This window comes from Sparus aurata, chromosome 19, assembly GCF_900880675.1.
Source record: "Sparus aurata chromosome 19, fSpaAur1.1, whole genome shotgun sequence".
Taxonomy (NCBI): Eukaryota; Metazoa; Chordata; class Actinopteri; order Spariformes; family Sparidae; genus Sparus; species Sparus aurata.
Genome location: NC_044205.1, coordinates 16,947,516 through 16,965,393, shown reverse-complemented (window position 1 = coordinate 16,965,393; position 17,878 = coordinate 16,947,516). Strand labels below are relative to the sequence as shown.

At 43.3% G+C, this 17,878-nt stretch overlaps 1 protein-coding gene across 1 annotated transcript in view; it reads right to left on the bottom strand.

Annotated features, from left to right (window-relative positions):
- The window catches only part of slco5a1 (solute carrier organic anion transporter family member 5A1), a 43,530-nt gene that overhangs the window by 4,469 nt on the left and 21,183 nt on the right, over window positions 1-17,878 (bottom strand). Inside the window, exons 3-9 of the mRNA XM_030397727.1 lie at window positions 14,377-14,509; window positions 13,975-14,192; window positions 9,474-9,638; window positions 4,761-4,959; window positions 1,287-1,446; window positions 639-880; window positions 496-560 (exon numbers count right to left, since the gene is read on the bottom strand). Coding sequence (XP_030253587.1) covers window positions 496-560; window positions 639-880; window positions 1,287-1,446; window positions 4,761-4,959; window positions 9,474-9,638; window positions 13,975-14,192; window positions 14,377-14,509 — 1,182 coding nt within the window. The remainder of the gene's footprint in view (window positions 1-495; window positions 561-638; window positions 881-1,286; window positions 1,447-4,760; window positions 4,960-9,473; window positions 9,639-13,974; window positions 14,193-14,376; window positions 14,510-17,878) is intronic.

The window sequence follows — 17,878 nt, the reverse complement described above, 5'->3', positions numbered from 1 at the left end:
TGTGTAGGATTGCATCAGGTTGTAGAATCAACCGATAACCACACAAATTCAGACGCCTCCTCCACACATGTTTAAGAGACGTTTAAGAGATGCTTTATGTTCACACAGCCATACCAAGCAGATAGGAGGCATGTCAGGGCAGCGCTAACTAACCCTCAGGGCTTTTCTACACTTATCTACAGAGGAGTTCACAGAGGTCCACTACAGTGCTGCAACCCCGCTCTCTTTAAAATTGTAGGCTGGGGAAAACAGAGCATTAGAAAAACGGATTACAGAGCAGCTGGAAAAGCCTCGACAATAAAAATTAGATGAGAGACCTGACTTGCTGCGCATTTTGTGCCAAATCCTGAAGATCTTTTAACCTCCAACATCCAAAATAGATAGAGTAGACAAGGGATTATAGTGTTTAACCCAAATCACAAGGCCACAAAACACACAGTGGAGGGGGTTTAATGTGTTAAACATTCATTGTCGTGCAAATATTCAATAACTTACCAAGAGTTCGGAGCAAGACGAACTGCATCCCGAGAGCAAAAGGCCTCTCCTGTTCATCAACAGACCTGAGGGAAGAGAAACGGCCATGTAAGCGATTCTGCATGGACGTAAATGGATGTAGGAAATAAGAATCGATCCCTTACCTGAGTGTGACGATGATGGCGGAGGGCTGGGCACAGGCGGTGATGAGCGTCACGATGAAGAGGAAGACGAGGAAAGGGATGAGTGTGTTGCAGGTGCGGTCGCACTTCCCCGACACAGCGTAGCCGTTCTCGTTCAGGTAGGTTTTAACGATGACCAGCTGGAGCTGGTTGACCTGGCCGCCAGAGGACGGGGTGATGACCTGCCTGCTCTGCACGCAGCCGCAGTCGGTATAGTTCCTAATCTGTAGTCAGAAACAAGTGGGGTAAATCAGACGACCCACTGGCTCAGATCTGAAGCCCATTCCAAGATTGACAATATTGTGGCTACATGAAACAAATTTTAATTGGACACTTGCAGACCGACTGGGTGGCACCGGTGATACGATCTAGACATTTCCTTTCCTCATGTTGGTATAATTTCCTATCTGACATTGTTGTGCCGTCTGACACTTCCTGTACTTTCAGAGCTATGGGAGGAGAATGTACAGAGCCCGACTTTGTGTTTTCAATATGATTAATGTGTCCAACGTCCTTATCAATCCTCTTTTATTCTACTCGATGTATAAACGGCTACATTGAAATTATTTCTGAGACAGGAAAACAATGAAGCTCCGGGTGTAGCTCGTGTGTGTCTGTGTGTGTGCTCACCCCGGTGCTGTCATTGCCCACAGTGCTGCACCCGGCCAGGCAGGGGTTGAAGTAGGTGATGCCGTCGGAGCCGCAGACCGGAGCGTACTCGTGGATCCTGCAGCCACAGTTCACGTTGCAACTGCCCGTCAGGTTCCTGTGGGTCATCGTCAGAGTCGGACTGCACACACAGGAAACATTTGTCATGAACAAGGAGGACCAGACTACCACCACACTGAGCTTTTCCTCATTTAGGTTTTCGTATCAGTGCAGCGACTACATTCTTATTGTAACTCCTGTTTTTTTTACTAGCCTTTTCAAAACACATTGCATAAAATTGAAATGAAAAGTTGTTTTTCGTTTTTTCATCAACACTTTGGAGATGTATTTTCTCGATACTGCTATGTCAGCAAGGGCCAGAGGCAGGGAATCGCATCTGTGGGAGTATTTATTCAGGTCACTGTGGCCTTGCTGGGAAGAGCAGCACAACATTTAGCTCAAGAAAAATGTAATAAACAAATTCATGCTCCTATATGCACAACATTTCCCATAAAACCAAACGCTTCCTGCTGCAAAGATGGTAACACTTCTTGTCCCCGCTCTCCTTTCCTGCATGGCGCCAATCCACAAAGTTTTGTTTCAGCAGGACAAACAGAGGAAACTCTGGAAAGAGGCTGCCAGTCTTCTCCACAATGTGTCTCATTATTAATCTGCAGCACATAATCCTTATAATTAGCTTTAATCTGTTCCTCCACCAGCTCGTGTGATGTGTGATGATAGAAGGACGGGGACGAGGGGTTGAGGAAGTGACACCTCCAGCGACTCGACGGGCAGTGTGGGAACGGTCGCTCTAAGCCAAACAGGACTTTGGCTTCGTCTAAACGGGGAGCGGTGAAGCGAGTCGTGGGTTTTCTCTGCAAAGCGTTCCCCCTGAGCCCTGCGGAACAGCCGGGGACGAGTTCCTAACAACAGAGCAGCCAGAGAGCGACACGGACAGGAGATGTCTTTCTAACCGTTTGTGTTTTAATGAAAATGATGTATGAGTTGCCAGTAATCAAGAGTGGTTTACAGCTACAAATGAAAACCTGCCAGGAACCAGGAAAGGGCAAAAATCATTCGATGCTACATGTTAAAATCAGTGGACCATCATTTTCTCTGAGACCATAAAGCAATACCGATGGTTGCAGGGAATCACATTCGGGCCTGTCCTGACATAACAGTGTCACATTCCAGACAGCGTGTGTGTATTTGCATGCACGTAAAAAGGCATGAAGCCGTGGACTCGCTGCACTGATTAAACATGTCCTTTTCTCCCCCCTCAGACTAAACCCGCCGGCCTTTGCTGAACCCTCCAGATGTTGTGTCACCGTGTGCCGGCTAGCACCAAATGAAAACCCAAACTGAGAGCCAAAGAGAGCGCAACGCTTAATCTAGCACTGCGGACACTGAACAGGGAGAATGATGGGAAATAAAGTCTGAGGTCCCGTTTTGTGAGGGGGGAAACAAAGATTCCCCCTCCCCATCAGCTTTGTTCTTTGTTTTTGACAACACAGAAGCTTTTAATTAATCCCTCCAGTCCGACTCATCATCATGCAATAACCACACAACACTCTCAGATATTCAAGAATATTACATAACATGATTTGTCTCTTGACAACCTTTCCCGTTTGTCGGGTCCTTTTTTGCAAAACAGCCTCCAGCCCCGTCTAGACTGGTGTGTGAGTACAGACGGGCGACACAAAGGGGTGGGTTGCTCGGGCTGAACATTCCTCATGTGGGTGCTAGCAGTGACTAGTGACCGGTGCTGTTCATAATGAGGAACCCCACCAGCTCACACGTCTTGCTGACCTCTCTATAAACAGCAGCTCAAACAAAGACTACAGTTATTAATGGGTCAGCTATGAGGCTTTAAAGGGCACACTGACTGGCAAATAGTCACTTTGATTAACGCAGTTATGTGAAAAGTAAATTTCACAGAGGTTTAGCAGCTTCACCTTAGTGTGTTCGATGAAGTGCTGAGTTTGCTGGCTCATACCCGCACCGTGGGTCCTTTAGCATTTTTGGTAAAACTTGTGCAATTTTTACACCAACACTAGCATGTGTATGCAGTTTGTTTAAACATGAGTATACCTGCTAAAAAGGTTGCGAGTTGATTAAGTTTGCCTTTCTGATTTGTTTTCTGCTGGTGTGTCATTCTGATATTAAAACCTCCGACATCACATTAGCCAAGCGCTGCAGGGATTTGCATCTCCACCACGACGGGGCTACCTGCTTGAAGGTGTGTCTTTAACTAATGACATGTTTGGCTTGTGTGCTAGTCAGAGGAGCGCTACAGAAGAGCTCACAAAGCTCTGCTAATTGGGTGGCAAACACGTTTCATTTCCTAATAAAACTCCAGTGTGTTATTTAGTTATTTAAATGCTTTATGATGAAGCAGCACAGTGAGGAATAATAAAAATACAGCAGATATCTGAGAGTATGAACAAGTACACCAGTAACTATTCTAAAAAACGACTTTCTCTCAGGTTTCCAACACAAAGAGGGAGAGAAAGGGGTCATCGTGGTTGACCAAGGTTCGACACATCACCGCGGCCTGCTTGGAGGCAGGCAGGTGCGCTTTGGACGTACACCAGAGAAGACGCGGCGCGGCTCAACTCTGCACCATAAAACTGGTAATGGAAATGCAAATCGACAAGGCCAAAAGTAGGTGACCTGAACGGGTTTCCAGAAGGGACAGAAACATGACGGTAGCCAAACAGAACTGGTCTGTGGCTCATACATTCTTAATGAACTGTAAAGGTCATGTGCTGCTGATATTGCTGTCCAATTAGGAGTAACTGCAGAAATGCAAATATTGTTCCAAGGACACAATTAGGGTCCATCTTCAAACTAACAGGCATTACCACTTCTTATTCTGACACATTTCCTGCAGATTAGATGCAGAAATCAACGGCCAACTCGCAACGGGCAGTACGATGAGAATAAATATTAGCACAGTAGATGTGTCAAAGCTTTGCAGAGCAGCATCCAGGCTGACTCCGTGCGTCTGTCTGTACTGGTGTATTCATGACCGTGTGGGCCAATAGACACGCTCCATATTTCTGTCCGCCGGGGCTGACACATGGGATGACTGTTTGATAACTCTGCAGACTGGCTGCTGATGTGGTGTCGGGCCTCAGAAATAGAGGTGGCATGGTGATTCACTGGAGCCACGGGAGCAGATGCCGGTGTTGCTAATTAGTCATTCGCACGCCGACACAACGCCACAACACATGAGAATGATGGGAGCGCTGACAGCGTCCCGGGCCTCAAACCTTCTCCAGTATGTGTGTGTTTCAGATGTCACTGCATATGTAGGAGTGTTTGGACACAAGTGTATCCTTAGACACCAAGAACCTCATATACAATGATTAATTTATACGTGGAGGAAGCCCTTACAAACAAAGAACACATGCTAATGTAAAAAAAAAAAACAGGCGAAGAAAGTCTCCTTACCCAGTGGTGTAAGGTATGTTGATGCCTCCTAAATTGATGCTCTCGCAGCCCACGATGAAGAGCGTGGAGAAGCAGAGCAGAGACACCCCGCTGCAGATCATTGCCAGCTTGGCCGACTCTCTGGCGCCGAGCTTCAGCTTCTTGATGATGTAGCCCCCCAGCACGATGCCCACACCGGCGCTGGGTACGATGATCACACCTGCGAGAGAGATCAGTGAAAAGAAAGTGCGGGTGAGATGGAGGAAAAACTTCTGAAGTGTTGCAAGCGGCACAGAAATAGAGCAGCTAATTTGTGCCTTGAAAAGCTGTTAACACTGAATTAATTAATGTAAAGCATGACTGACTAAGTGCAATGATCATCTGATCTGCAGTGTTTTAATTAGGCACAGTAAGATGAACAACATGTGAACATGTATGATGTCTTGTTGGGCACGGTTGCGTCAATCACAGTGTGACTTCCCCCGTTAAACCAAGAATAAATCACTTCAAAAGAAAATAACTGCTGCATCGACGTGACCATGCTAGGCTACGGGCTAACAGTAAGTCACTTCAGGCTGTGGCACGTGCTCTCGGTCCACTTGAGATAGTCTAATTGACAGCACGGAGAAAAGGCAAAGCTGGCTGCTGGCAGGATGGACCGGTTGGCGTCATCGAGCAGCACTTAAACCCCGGGGAGGCACGTGCACATGGCAGCCCTCAAGCTCAACCGTACGAGCATGCGGCTGGGTAACGAGCAAGAAGGGGTCAGCCAGCGGGGGCGGGAGGTCATCAGAGATAGAGGATCAACAGTGGAGTGATCCAAGTACAGAGAGATGTCATTTGGCTTATGTAGAGACCAGGAGGAAGACACGGGGGGAAGAGACAGGCAGAGAGAAAGTGCCTCTGTGAGAGAGAGAGACGGCTAGAGCATAATATTATCCTGTAAGTGCATGTTTCTGTGCTAAAACCTAATGCTTTCTGACAGATTAAACAGCCAAACAGATATTATTTCATAGTGACATAAAGGCACACACAGGCACACACACACACACACACACACACACACACACACACACAGCTGTAGTGTGACATGCCACATGAATGATTTACACACATTTTATCTGGATTAACAGTTTTGCTGGCATGAATCCAAGTGCTATTTTATTCTTAGTTATTTGATACATGTGTGCATAACAATGCTAATCTATTATGCAGATCCTACATCAAAAGGAGGCATGACTCTCGTGGCAAACATTTGCGCTGCTTGCATTGTTAACTGAGGCTCGTACAGCCGAGACAGAGAAGGGAATAATTGAAAGAAAGAGACAGTGGCTGATCATCAAGTGAGAAACAAAAGTCAGAGAAACGGGCGCAGAGCAGCGACAGCAGCATGGGGGGAAACTGCAGCTGAGGGAGGCGTGTGTGATATGTTACAGTGCTATTTCTGTAGCAACATCTAATGAGCATGTAGCAGCGGCACCTCTTCAACCGGGCATGATACATACCCAACGAGGTGGTAATTTGCAAGACGTCAGTTTATCCCGTTTTGACTACTTTGGTAAGACAAAACAAACGATGACGTTCATTTTCTTCATATACACCCTTTGGTGAACCACTGTGGCAACCGCTGCTATTTTTAATCACCCAACACTTCTAATTATGTCTAACAAAGCACTGTTGGTGCTGCAGGAAACATAAAATGCATTTAGTTCCATATGGAAAGATGGTACAAATAGCTGGATTTGTTAAACCTGCATTAACTGAGTTTTCAGCCATTTAAAAAGGTAGACTTTTGAAGTCGATAAAACAAAAACAATGAGCTGAAAGACACACTAATGCTCTTTAGAGGCGAGGGAAAACACAGTGTTGTGTGTCTGTACTTTTTGCACAAAGTAATTTGACCCATTGTTAATACAAAAATATTTACTAATTTGGCTTTAGGTTCGTATGTAACAAAAACTCTTGTTAATAGCCACGCTGTTTCTTGCACACATAATGTTAATTGCTATTTCCAAAATGTTAGCATGCTAACTAAAATGATGACTGGCTATACCTGCTAAACATTGGCATGTTACCATTGTTATTGGGATCATATTAGCATGCTGACGTTTGCAATTTGTCAAAACATTGCTAAATTAGAATCAATATTCATATCTTGCAGTGTCGGTCTTAAAAATATTGGCTTCCATCTCCAATTGAATTAAATCCCAACTATTGTTCTCACCAGACGATAACAAAAACATCACAAATAACTCATTTACACATTCAGAAACGCCTGTTCGTCTGGTCATTCTTAAAAAACAATCCCTCTACAATCGTCGGGGGGAATGTCACAGTTGGTCAGTCCATCTGGCTGCCAGAGGAAGTACTGTGGTCCCATCAACAGGAGAGCCTCCTCCTCCTCCTATTTTCCAACCATCATCACATCCCAGCAGCTTGGCATCATTTGGGTAGCCATGACAACCGCACCACCCGTTTGCCCTTACCCCTTGTATCCTGGCAACAAGCAGATGAGATGAGGCAATGGCAATAGCACTGTGCATGTGCATGTGCATGTGCGTGTCTGGAGATGACCATATGTTAGCTAGCAGAGTGCTGGAACACACACACCTTTTTGATTTCACAGGCGCAATTGACTTTTCAATCACTCCTTGCTGTAATAATCCTGTCAGTAGATTAGTTGCGTTTTAGCACCGCTGGCTCAGACACAACTGAAGTAACACTCTACATGTGTGGTGCACATATTACTGGCAGAGAAGAGGGTAGTGTGCGAGTGCGTGAGAGATCACGTTATGATGAATGCATCTCCCCGCAGCCGCTGGAGACTTGTGTGTTTCAGTCGGGGGATGTAATAGACGCTCATCAGTGAATGAAAGTCAGTGAGACTCCATGACTCATAGCGCTGCCCTCCGACTGAATCACAGAGCGCACGTGGAGAGGTGAGAACAAATGTGAGCTTGAACTGGTACAGACGAGTGGTGTACAACAGCATGTGATCTATCATCTGTCCTCCTGTCCGGGATCAAGTAGTATAAATGTAGAATAAAAAAACTTGTATTCGAAATGACAGTTTGAGAGTATATTTATGTTCATGTGTCACATGTAGGTTTATTAATTTGAAGTCTATATCTATCCATCCATCCATCCATCCATCCATCTACACACACTTCTACATAACCACAAGATACTACTTAATAAAGAAATGATTGACTATTTTTTTAAAAGGCTGCCAGCTAGGGTAATAAATTCTAATCAAGTATTTTATTTTAGATCTTTTCAGAGACAGTATGATTAACTTATCAAATGACTGCTTCTTAGGTAATCAAATACACCGTTTTCTCCTACTTAAGATGTTAAATATTTCTTTCTCACATCTTCCAGAGGGAGGAAGAGCTAATTTTCTCAGTCCTAAGCTCAGCTAATGTTGAGATTTTCTTACCATATACACTAGGTGCTAATTTTAGGTAAATCAATGAGTCTCATGACAGACAATACATAGCCAACGACTACAACGATGGCAAAGGACTTTATCCAGAAAATGCTGATGGTTACGGAATGTGAGACTGTGCACCGTTCTCCATTTCATATCACTGGAAATTTAAGATCTTTGGGTTTTGGACATTCGGTCAAACAATACAAGCGCTCTAAATGACAGTTTTGGTTCAGAGAAACTGCAATTTTTACCATTTTCTCAAACTGTACAAACTAAAATCATACCAAACACAACAGAAAGGTTAACTGCTAATTAGCCCTATGAAAACAGCCACCAGAGATTGTTGTTTACATGACCCTGTTTAAAATCGATCTAAAATAAAATCTATATCATATTAAGCAGTCATCCTTTTGGTAACAGGATGCTAAGACCTTCGTCTTCTGCCTAAATGCATTGTATGCATGAGATGATGCCTTGAGTTCACGTGACCTTTGTTGCAAAACGTGGTGAAAACGCACGTGACTAGGGGGTGGGGACCAGAGAGGCAGAGAGATAATTCCTTTTGAGGACTGTGCATTTTGTATGTTTGATAAAAGTGTATTCTGTAGTTGTGTGCATATACAGCATTAAACTACTGCAATTAGCAAAAATACAAATGTAGTCATGAGGGGAATACTGTATTTGTAGATTTAACTATCAAAACGCCTTTGTACCACAAAAACTAAAATAATCACATAAGGTCAAAGTTGTTGAGTGTTTGGAAATATTTTTTGTTGATGTTTATTTATCTAAAAAACGTTTTAATTAATAAGATGCAAGTTTTCATGTAGTGATATTTCTGAAATTGTATTCATTTTATCGTTTACTGAATCTCATAACCTTTAAGCTTAGGTTGTACAGATTTCAGGGATACGCACAATTTGAAAGATACTCTAAGAAATGACATCACAATAATCCATAATACCACTGTAGGCACAGATAGATCATTTCTATTGTTACATCCATAGTTGTTTTGATTTTTCATTTAATTTACTTATGCTCTGTTTTACAGGTAGCTGAATGGTCCCATCATGTTCTACTGCATTGTTGTTAATGCAAAATTTGATTTTGTTTTATTGCTCAGAACATATTGTAAAAAAAAAATAAAAATTGCTCATTACAGGCTCCCACACATCCTCGAAGGCAGCCCACACTGGATAGTGACACAAGACAACAGAGGGATATGTCTACGTACTGTGACACAATGAATGAATACAAAAAAAAGAAATTAATTAACAAATACTGTCCACAAAAACACTTACCGGTGTATATGCTGGCGTTGGAGGCGGGGATACCAAACTGTGACTCAATAAACTTGGGAATGAAGGTGATGAAGGCGGTCACAATGGCACACTCTGCCGTGTAGGACAGGCTGACAAACAGGAAGGTCATGTTGCTGAGGATCCTCAGAGCTGCCTTGGGGAGGTCTGAGGAGGGAAAACAAGACAAGATTGAGCACTTCATCACATGTGGTGCTATAATTAACACACAATCAGTCTCTTAATTTGCCTCTTATTCCCTCACAAACTGAAGCAGACAGAATCACCAGAAGAACAATCACTCCTGGAAAGCTGCGATTAAAGAAAGACAGAAAAATCTGTGTCTAAAACTGTAGTAAAACTTGTGTAATAATAAGCTGAGGAGTTAAGTCAACGCCATCTTTAAATGTCTCTGAAATTCACACAGACACACATTCAGCTGCTACTCATTACAGTTGGATAAGTATCCTTGTTTCAAGCAACACTGCAGAAGCAAACACTAATACACAAACACACAGATGCTCGTTGTAGCCTGAAAACCTGCCTCGCTTTAGGAAACTCGTGTAGCCAGCAGCAAGTTTAGTGTACAGTGCAAGAACGTGGATCATGTGCGTCTTGCTGCGAGCCCAAAACCAACCCGAGCTCTGCAAATGCAGCCTGAACACCGTCATCCTTCGTTCATCACAACAAAGGCACACATGCCCTGTTACGTCTTGCTTGGGGACATTGTCCATGTGATTTGGTTGACACGATGCAGAATGCCCTCTCATCCTGCCACTCAAAGTCATGTGGTCAAACTGTAAATACATTATTGTAACCAGGCAGAACTGCTCTATACACTGTATACACTTTGTTTGCACTGGCTGACAAACTGAACTGTGTAGGAAATACAGCTGCAACAGTTAGCTGATTAATCTATTTGTCTTTTGAAAAAAACAATTAGTCAACTATTTCTATAATCGACTAATTGCTTCAGTCACTTTTCAAGCAAAAATGTCTAATATTTGCTGGTTCCAGCTTCATAAAAAAGGTACAGTAATGTCCATTTTCACAAAAAGAATCTACCTGGTGTCCACATGGCAAATATGTAAAAAAGTATTTAAATCAGAATACCAGCCCCATACCATCTCATCATATGCTGTGGCACTCACCCAAGATGTGATCCTATAAAGCGTAACCCTGGATTTTTGGAAGAGATTTCTAACCCGGTTGGATAAATCCTGCATGTCTGCCAAGCTAATCAGCACAACTGCAGCATTTTTAACACCGGGAGAAATAAACTACGAAGCCCGTCTGTCAATTTTAAACTACTGTTACTGTTTGTTTTGTTTTTTATTTCCAGTGTCCAACTTCTTGCATTTGAAAAGTAAGCTGGTTTAAATGTCCTTGTTGGAAACACAAGGTTGCAGAAAACACTGTTCTCATGGTCACAGGAACATACCAGCTCCTTTGTCTTGACAAGACCGAAGCAAAAGTTTTGACAGAATGGGGATCTCTGCAATCCGCAGGGACCTCAGATTCAAGCTGCTGCTACGCTACATTAGAAGAAAGAGCTGTTGTAGTTTGGGCACCTGGTTAGGGCGTCCTGAGGAAGACACAGGACATGCAACACTGAGCACGGGCAAACTGCCCATGTCGGGTTTGTTTTCTTGCAGTCTTCCATGACCATAACCCCAATGTCAAAGAAATATGAATTCTTTAGATCAATTTAAATAAAGGTAACAACTCAAAAGATTCATAGTTTAAAGGAAAGCAAGGAACACAAGCTCAAGTTGCTTTTTACTGCAGCTGAAATCCAAAAGGTCAGGAAAAGTCCCTCCATCATAAATAATGACAAGCACCATGAAGAAGTGAGATCACTTAGGTGCACAGAAAGCTTTTCTATTAAAGTTAATTTGAACTTTTGGGGCTGACACAAGTCAGAAACAATTTTGTATCGTCTACCCTTGACCTTAACCATCTGTGTGATGGTAGATGTGGGAGGACAGCGTCCGAAGGAAACGTTTAGTAGAGCTAAATACTACATCTCCAGGTTCCTAGATTTGATTCAGTTTTTGTTCCATCTGTACAGTTTTTTCTCTCACTCTCTGTGTGCTCTATCAAAGGACACATTCGAGAGCAAAAGTCAGTCTTCAAAACATTTGGCTATGTTTAACCAAGCACGCAACTGACATCTTTGATTTTGTTCCATGTGTGGCCAGAATGTTTAAAGTCACCGGCTGAGGGCAAATATCACGACTTTACAGTCATAAGGCTATCACGAGGGGTTCGTCTGTCTCGTGTGCTTGACATACACAGATGCCTCAAGTAAAGGAAGGACAAAAGAGAAAGGCAGGAAGAATGTGAAGTGGATTATCATTGCCTTTTATTGGGGAGGTTCTTATGAGGCTGTCCTGCGTGACTGGGCGGCGCAGTCACTTGATTGGGGAGAGCCGTCTCAGCACCAACTCAACTAATCTTGTCGGAGGTGGGAAAATGTTAGCATCTGTCAGTGTTATCTGAGATCAAAAGGTAGAATTAGAATAGTGACGCTAATTATTTCATTCCTGTGGAGCTGGGCTGTAATCTTGTCTGGAGGGGGACAGATGGCGAGGTCCTGTTGACGTCTGCAGCAGCTGCTCTCTAAATCAGTCAGACCACTGGCTCGCAATGATTGCCACACTTGCCGTTCTGTGGGAATTTATTTGATGACTTTGACAAATTGTTTCATCCATCTGCTTTGTGCTTGACATTTCGTTTTGAATGTAGACAGGTGACAACAGGAAATCATTTGTGATATCCGTAGCTGTACTGTAGCTCCTACAAGTTTCTTAACCCATGAAGCTGTGGATCTGATAGAAGGCTGAATGCTCAGCAACAATCCAAGAAATCCTCAGAGGTCTCAAAGTACACATGAGTTAATAGAAATGTGTCATTTTACAGCTAATCTAATCTGTGGAATTTTTTGGCTTATGACTCCATACAGCAACTGCTGGTTTTGAATGACTAGTCAATCAAAAAATAAACATTTGCCAAATATATTGTTTAAGTAATTGATAAGGTTTTAGCCTCTCCAATATGAGGAATTTTCTGCTTTTCTGTGTCTCGCTGCCTCAGTCATTGTTCAACTAATGTAGCCCCCCTTCAAACAAACATAAGGGGAATTGCTCTTATGACAACATGTGTAACTGTGCTATCCTGAACTTGTCGCTGTATAAATCTTTAAGTTGGTGCATCACATTTGTTTTCGTTCTTTCTCCAGTGTCTATTCAAAGTTCAGGAAAAAATAATGTACCATTAAGTACTTTTTTGAGAGTGTAGGAACCAAAACATTCGGTGTAGCTTAGCCTTCAAATCAAATTCTTATATTCTTTACATCCTTTCATGGAAGTAAAAACTGAGTCTTGGTGTGCATTACTGAATATATTTAGTGCTGTGCATTTTCTTGCCCTTCAGATCGGCAACAAAAAATGCATTCAGTGCAGCATATTTTTCATAGGAAGTGCTGAATTTGTGCTATAGACACACACACCTCGATAGAAGGACAAACACAGCACCAAAATACATTACAGATCCAAACATTGAAGTGCCCGAGTCTGCAAAATTGGCTGTAGTTTGCACAACAGCTCAAAACATCCTGCTGGGACAAGTAAAACAGCAGGAGAGCTACCAGGGCTGAAGGAGCTGTAATGCATTCATGCTTGTGTTATCTGCTCGCCGAGACTAAATCATGTCTTGGCTGTTCTGAGGAATGCACTCACGCGTGGATCCGAATATGCACTCATTTAAATACATGTTAGAGTTCTCCTTATTGTTATTTTTGCATGTAATAAAGAGGGAGAACAAACATGAATGCTACAGCTTTGCTCTGCTGCCGAGTCTGTCTGTTCCTGTGTGTGGAAACGTGACTGAGTTCCCCTGAGAGCTCATTTAAGAGTGAGAGAGAGAGAGAAACAGAGATATCTGACAACAAGAGGAAACTGGGGAACACTGGAGCAGAATTCAGTTTAACCAGGGGGCTCTCCCCGGGAAAACCAGGAGATTCCTGGTATATCTGGCTCAGAGAAGACAAAACAAAAGCACAAAGGTGCACAGGAGCAAATGGTCTAACAAGCACCATCCCTAATTATTGTGTTGTTATTCATATGATCACATGATTGGTTAGTTTGGGGAAGCGATATCAAGACTGCAAAACTCAACATGAAGTCTTCAACTGACAACAATAATGTCTGACTTTTATCCATGTTTACATTTCATTTAGTAGGGCAAAGACAGCCTAATGTGCAATAAAACTGCCATGTTTACAGTAAATTACTTGCTTCCTTGGTCGACTGAACCTCCTCCAAATCAATAACATCTTTACGGGAGATCTCAATGGAGCATCCACTATTAGATGAGATGACTAATCCTGGCCATTGATTGGATTATGGGCCATTTGTCCATCAATAGCTCACACTTCCTTTATGTAAGACGCATCGGGGAGACCAGAGGTGTCAAAGGAGGGCTGATATTATCCCTTTCTCACCTTTGATGTCCTTTCCAAAGCCCATGGAGGAGGAGACGTTCTGGCCTTTGCTACTGGACTTCTCCTTCATCACTTCGTCGTCGCTGGAGACATCGCCGGGTGAGCTGATCTTTTTCTTCTTCCTCTTCTTGTGGCGTGGAGGCAGCTTTTTGGGGAAGGCAAACATGGGGAAGATGACCAGGAGCATGGCTATGGCGCACAAGAGAAAGCCGCTCCACCTGTAAAGGAAGAAACAACACAAGGGTTCTTAAAGGCAACTGAGAATAGAGCTGCAACGATTAGTCGCATAAACAATGAAATGAACAGAGGAAAATTGATTGCCTATTATGATAACTGATTGTTTAATGTAATGATCGCATGTAAAGACTTGTGGCAGTCATCCAGATGCGCATGCATATTTACCAGTTGCCAACAAAGCGAGGGTCACTCTGGTCAATGTTGACAACAGTTTTAGGGTCCACATAAAAGCCAATGAGGACGCCTCCCAGCAAGTAGCCAGCTGCAGGTCCCAGGGCTCCCATCACATACATAATGGCTGGAAGAAACACAGACACAACCAATCAGAAACATCCACAACATCAGCTTGAAACAGACATGAAATATGTATGTTTTGAAGAGCATGAACTCTCCCTTTGTCTCAGAGCCTACGAGTTTGTCCACTTTCTTTAATAATGCTTTTAATGACCTGCTGTTAGCTGTGACTGTTGAAATCAGACCTGTGGGAGCTGTTCATTAACCCCTGGTTCACCGCCCACCTTATTCACAACACCTGTACTCAGATCAGTGGACACTCCACCGGCCTTCAAGTCATTTCTCACAGCTTTTCAAGCATCTGTAACGGCAAACCTGAAAGCTCTAGAGCTCTGACCTGAGGGCACACTTGCAGCTCTCCAGTGCTGGAGCGAGGGGGGGGGGGGGGGGTGAAACATTAACCCTCTGGGGCTCCTAGACAGTCACTGAGGTAAGCCAATCACACTCCATCACTTTGCCGCAGGAAGGGAAAAACTCATTAAAGTTAGATAACCTTAGTTGGACAAGTGGAAAAACCTCCTGCGGACATCCAGCAGAGACGTGAGTCAAAGCCATTTACCAGCTGTAATCAGGGGGCAAAACTTTCTATAATTACACCTGGAACATTGCCGCTAGCTGCCAGGGTGTGAGAGTGCGCGCATGTGTGTTTGTGTCCGACTGAGGGGAGGGATAAGCTCCTTATGATGGTTGTGGGTGTGTATGTGTGAGCGCATTAAAATGTTTCTGTGAATGACAAAATTCTCTCCCACAACTAAACTCTGTTCCACCATTTGTGTCTCTCAAATGTCACTTTCTTGGATGCCAGCGCTAAACCCCAATGGCATTGTGTGTTTATGTGTGTGCGCAGGTGTGCTGTGTGTCAGGAACAACACTCAAATGTCTAATCTTTCCCCAGAGACCAGAGGAGCACCCACTCTCTGCCAGATTGCATAACAGATGCATACACACATATGAACATGTGTCCTCTATCAACAAAGTTTTGTTTTTGCCAGAGTGGACTCTCAAACACCATTTCATCTACGTTTGTTTCGCCCAAATGCTTCCTCTGCCCTGCCAACATTTGCATATCGCATCCCCGCATCCCAAGAGGCTTCCATCTTTTTACTGCCCTCGTATTTTGATCCCAACACTTTGAGTGCTTTTGGACGTCCTTTCAAACCTTGATGTGGCTAACAGAGCACAAAAACGTATGTTACAGTGTGGTTCCAACAATGTCTCAAAGCCCAAATGCTTATCTAAACTTTATTAAATCATGGCTTCATTGAGAAAAAACTATTGGGGAAAAGAGAATAAGAGGAAAATATTGCTTAAAGAACAAAAGGCCCTTCAACAAATCCTCTTATCAGCCTGAAGCAGACACACACACACACACACACACACACACACGAAAATGACAGAAAATGCATAGAAACAATGGTCAATTTCCTTGGCTCCAAAAACTCACACTGCACATATACAATATGTTTGAACAAAGAGGAAATAGTTAGATACATGCACAAAAAATACAGAAAATACGTCTAAGTGCGTGAGACCTAGAGGTCAACAGGCAGTTTAATTCCCCAAAAATTAACGTGAGCCGACATGAACCACTTCTCTAAACACCTCAGGCGAGCATCCATCCCTCTTTCACTGCCTTTTTCTCTCTTTCCTAGCGCATCTCATATTTCTTCTTTTTAACTCCTTTCACCGCGCCATTTCTCATATCCTGCTGGCCGGAGAGTCAATTCACTGCGGCAGTCAACCCGTTAGACAATGTAACTGGATAAATTTACCACCCAGGGACAATAAAATATTAATTATAGTTGGAAAGGACAGTAAGAAGCCTTATCTTATTATCTCCATCTTGAAATTGTAAACGTCTCACAAAACTTAAGCTAGTGAATCATGCTTTTGTGAAACACGGCAAGAAAATATGTGACAGCCATAAAGCACAGAACATTGTCTGCATAATAAAGGCTGGCTATAACGTCAACTAGAGCTTGAAGACTGAGTTTAAGGATGAAGGTAGGTCTGAACGGTTGGTCGTCTGTCTCTTGATGGAGCCTCAGACCAGCTGGACTCTTGGATATTATATTATAAATGCAAAATCTTGACAATTATACAGATGATCCTGAAGTTTTTGAGCTGGTTAATAATGCATTTGCTTTAAAAATAACAGGATTTTTCTATTAAACTATTAAAGAAATAGCCGACTATTTCGATAATTGAAAGTCAAATTTCTCTTTTCAGATTCCAGCCTTTTAATGTGATCCTGTTTTCTTTAATTCTCTAAGGTGGTAAACTATGTTTGGGTTGTGGAGAAAACCAGACATTTAAGAGAATCATTTTGGGCTTTTTAGAAATAAAGATTTGCCTATTCTTCAAACAATTTTCTTACATTTTACAAATCAAAAATGGAGTGTCTAATCAAGAAAGCGAGAATTACTGCCTTGTGGTTGTATGTGCACCAGTCATGTTATTGTTCCTGACCTAAAGGCGTTGAATAATGGACAGAACATTTTTAGCAGAATGGTATGATGTCCCAGTGACCTTGACCTCTGACCTTTAGCCACTGGATTCTAATCAGTTTATGCTTGAGTCAAAATGAACATTTGCATGAAATTCGGAGAAATTCCCTAAGCGCCTTTTTGAGATATTGCTGTCACAAGAATGGGACAGACAGATGGACGGACGGACAAACAGAAATCGTAATTCTTCTGGCCAGTAAATTAATAAACAGATAAATCAGAAATAAAAATAATTGTAGTTCTAGTTGCAGCCCTAATTTCAAGACTGCATATACAGTAACTAAATGACAAGATTGCCATTTTTGCCGCGGACTGCCCTATAAAAAAGTCCATCGATGAATAATTCCCATCACCTCACCTTGCAGACTCCTGATATAAACACACCATCATTTAAACACACTCTGGCTTGAGCCAGACACACTAGGTGCAACCAGCCATTCCCTCGCCAGCCAAAAGAGCACCAAGTATGGTTCTTTGGTTGCCCTCCAATCTCCAGCCTTCCTGTTCCTGGGCACCCAGGCTGTGGCGGCCATATTTCATACCCCTTGGGTGATTGTGTAAGCGCCTGCCTTGCCACTCCATCCATCACGTTAACAGCGCTCTGCCCGATTGGAGGACGGAGGGGGTCGTAAACCGTGCCTGACTGGTTGCCCTAACCCTGCCCGCCTGGCACCGAGCCGGGATGTTTGGGGATGAAGGGATTGGAAGGGCTGCGGCTGGGCTGAAGGGCATCTAGGGCAGAGCCATCGGATTGAGGAATATGCTGGCACAGCAGCGGCGCTCCATCACACACAAACACACATGCTGCTGGGACATACGTCAGTGGAGAGCTGGTGGTGCATGCCAATGCAGGACGCACGGCGCGC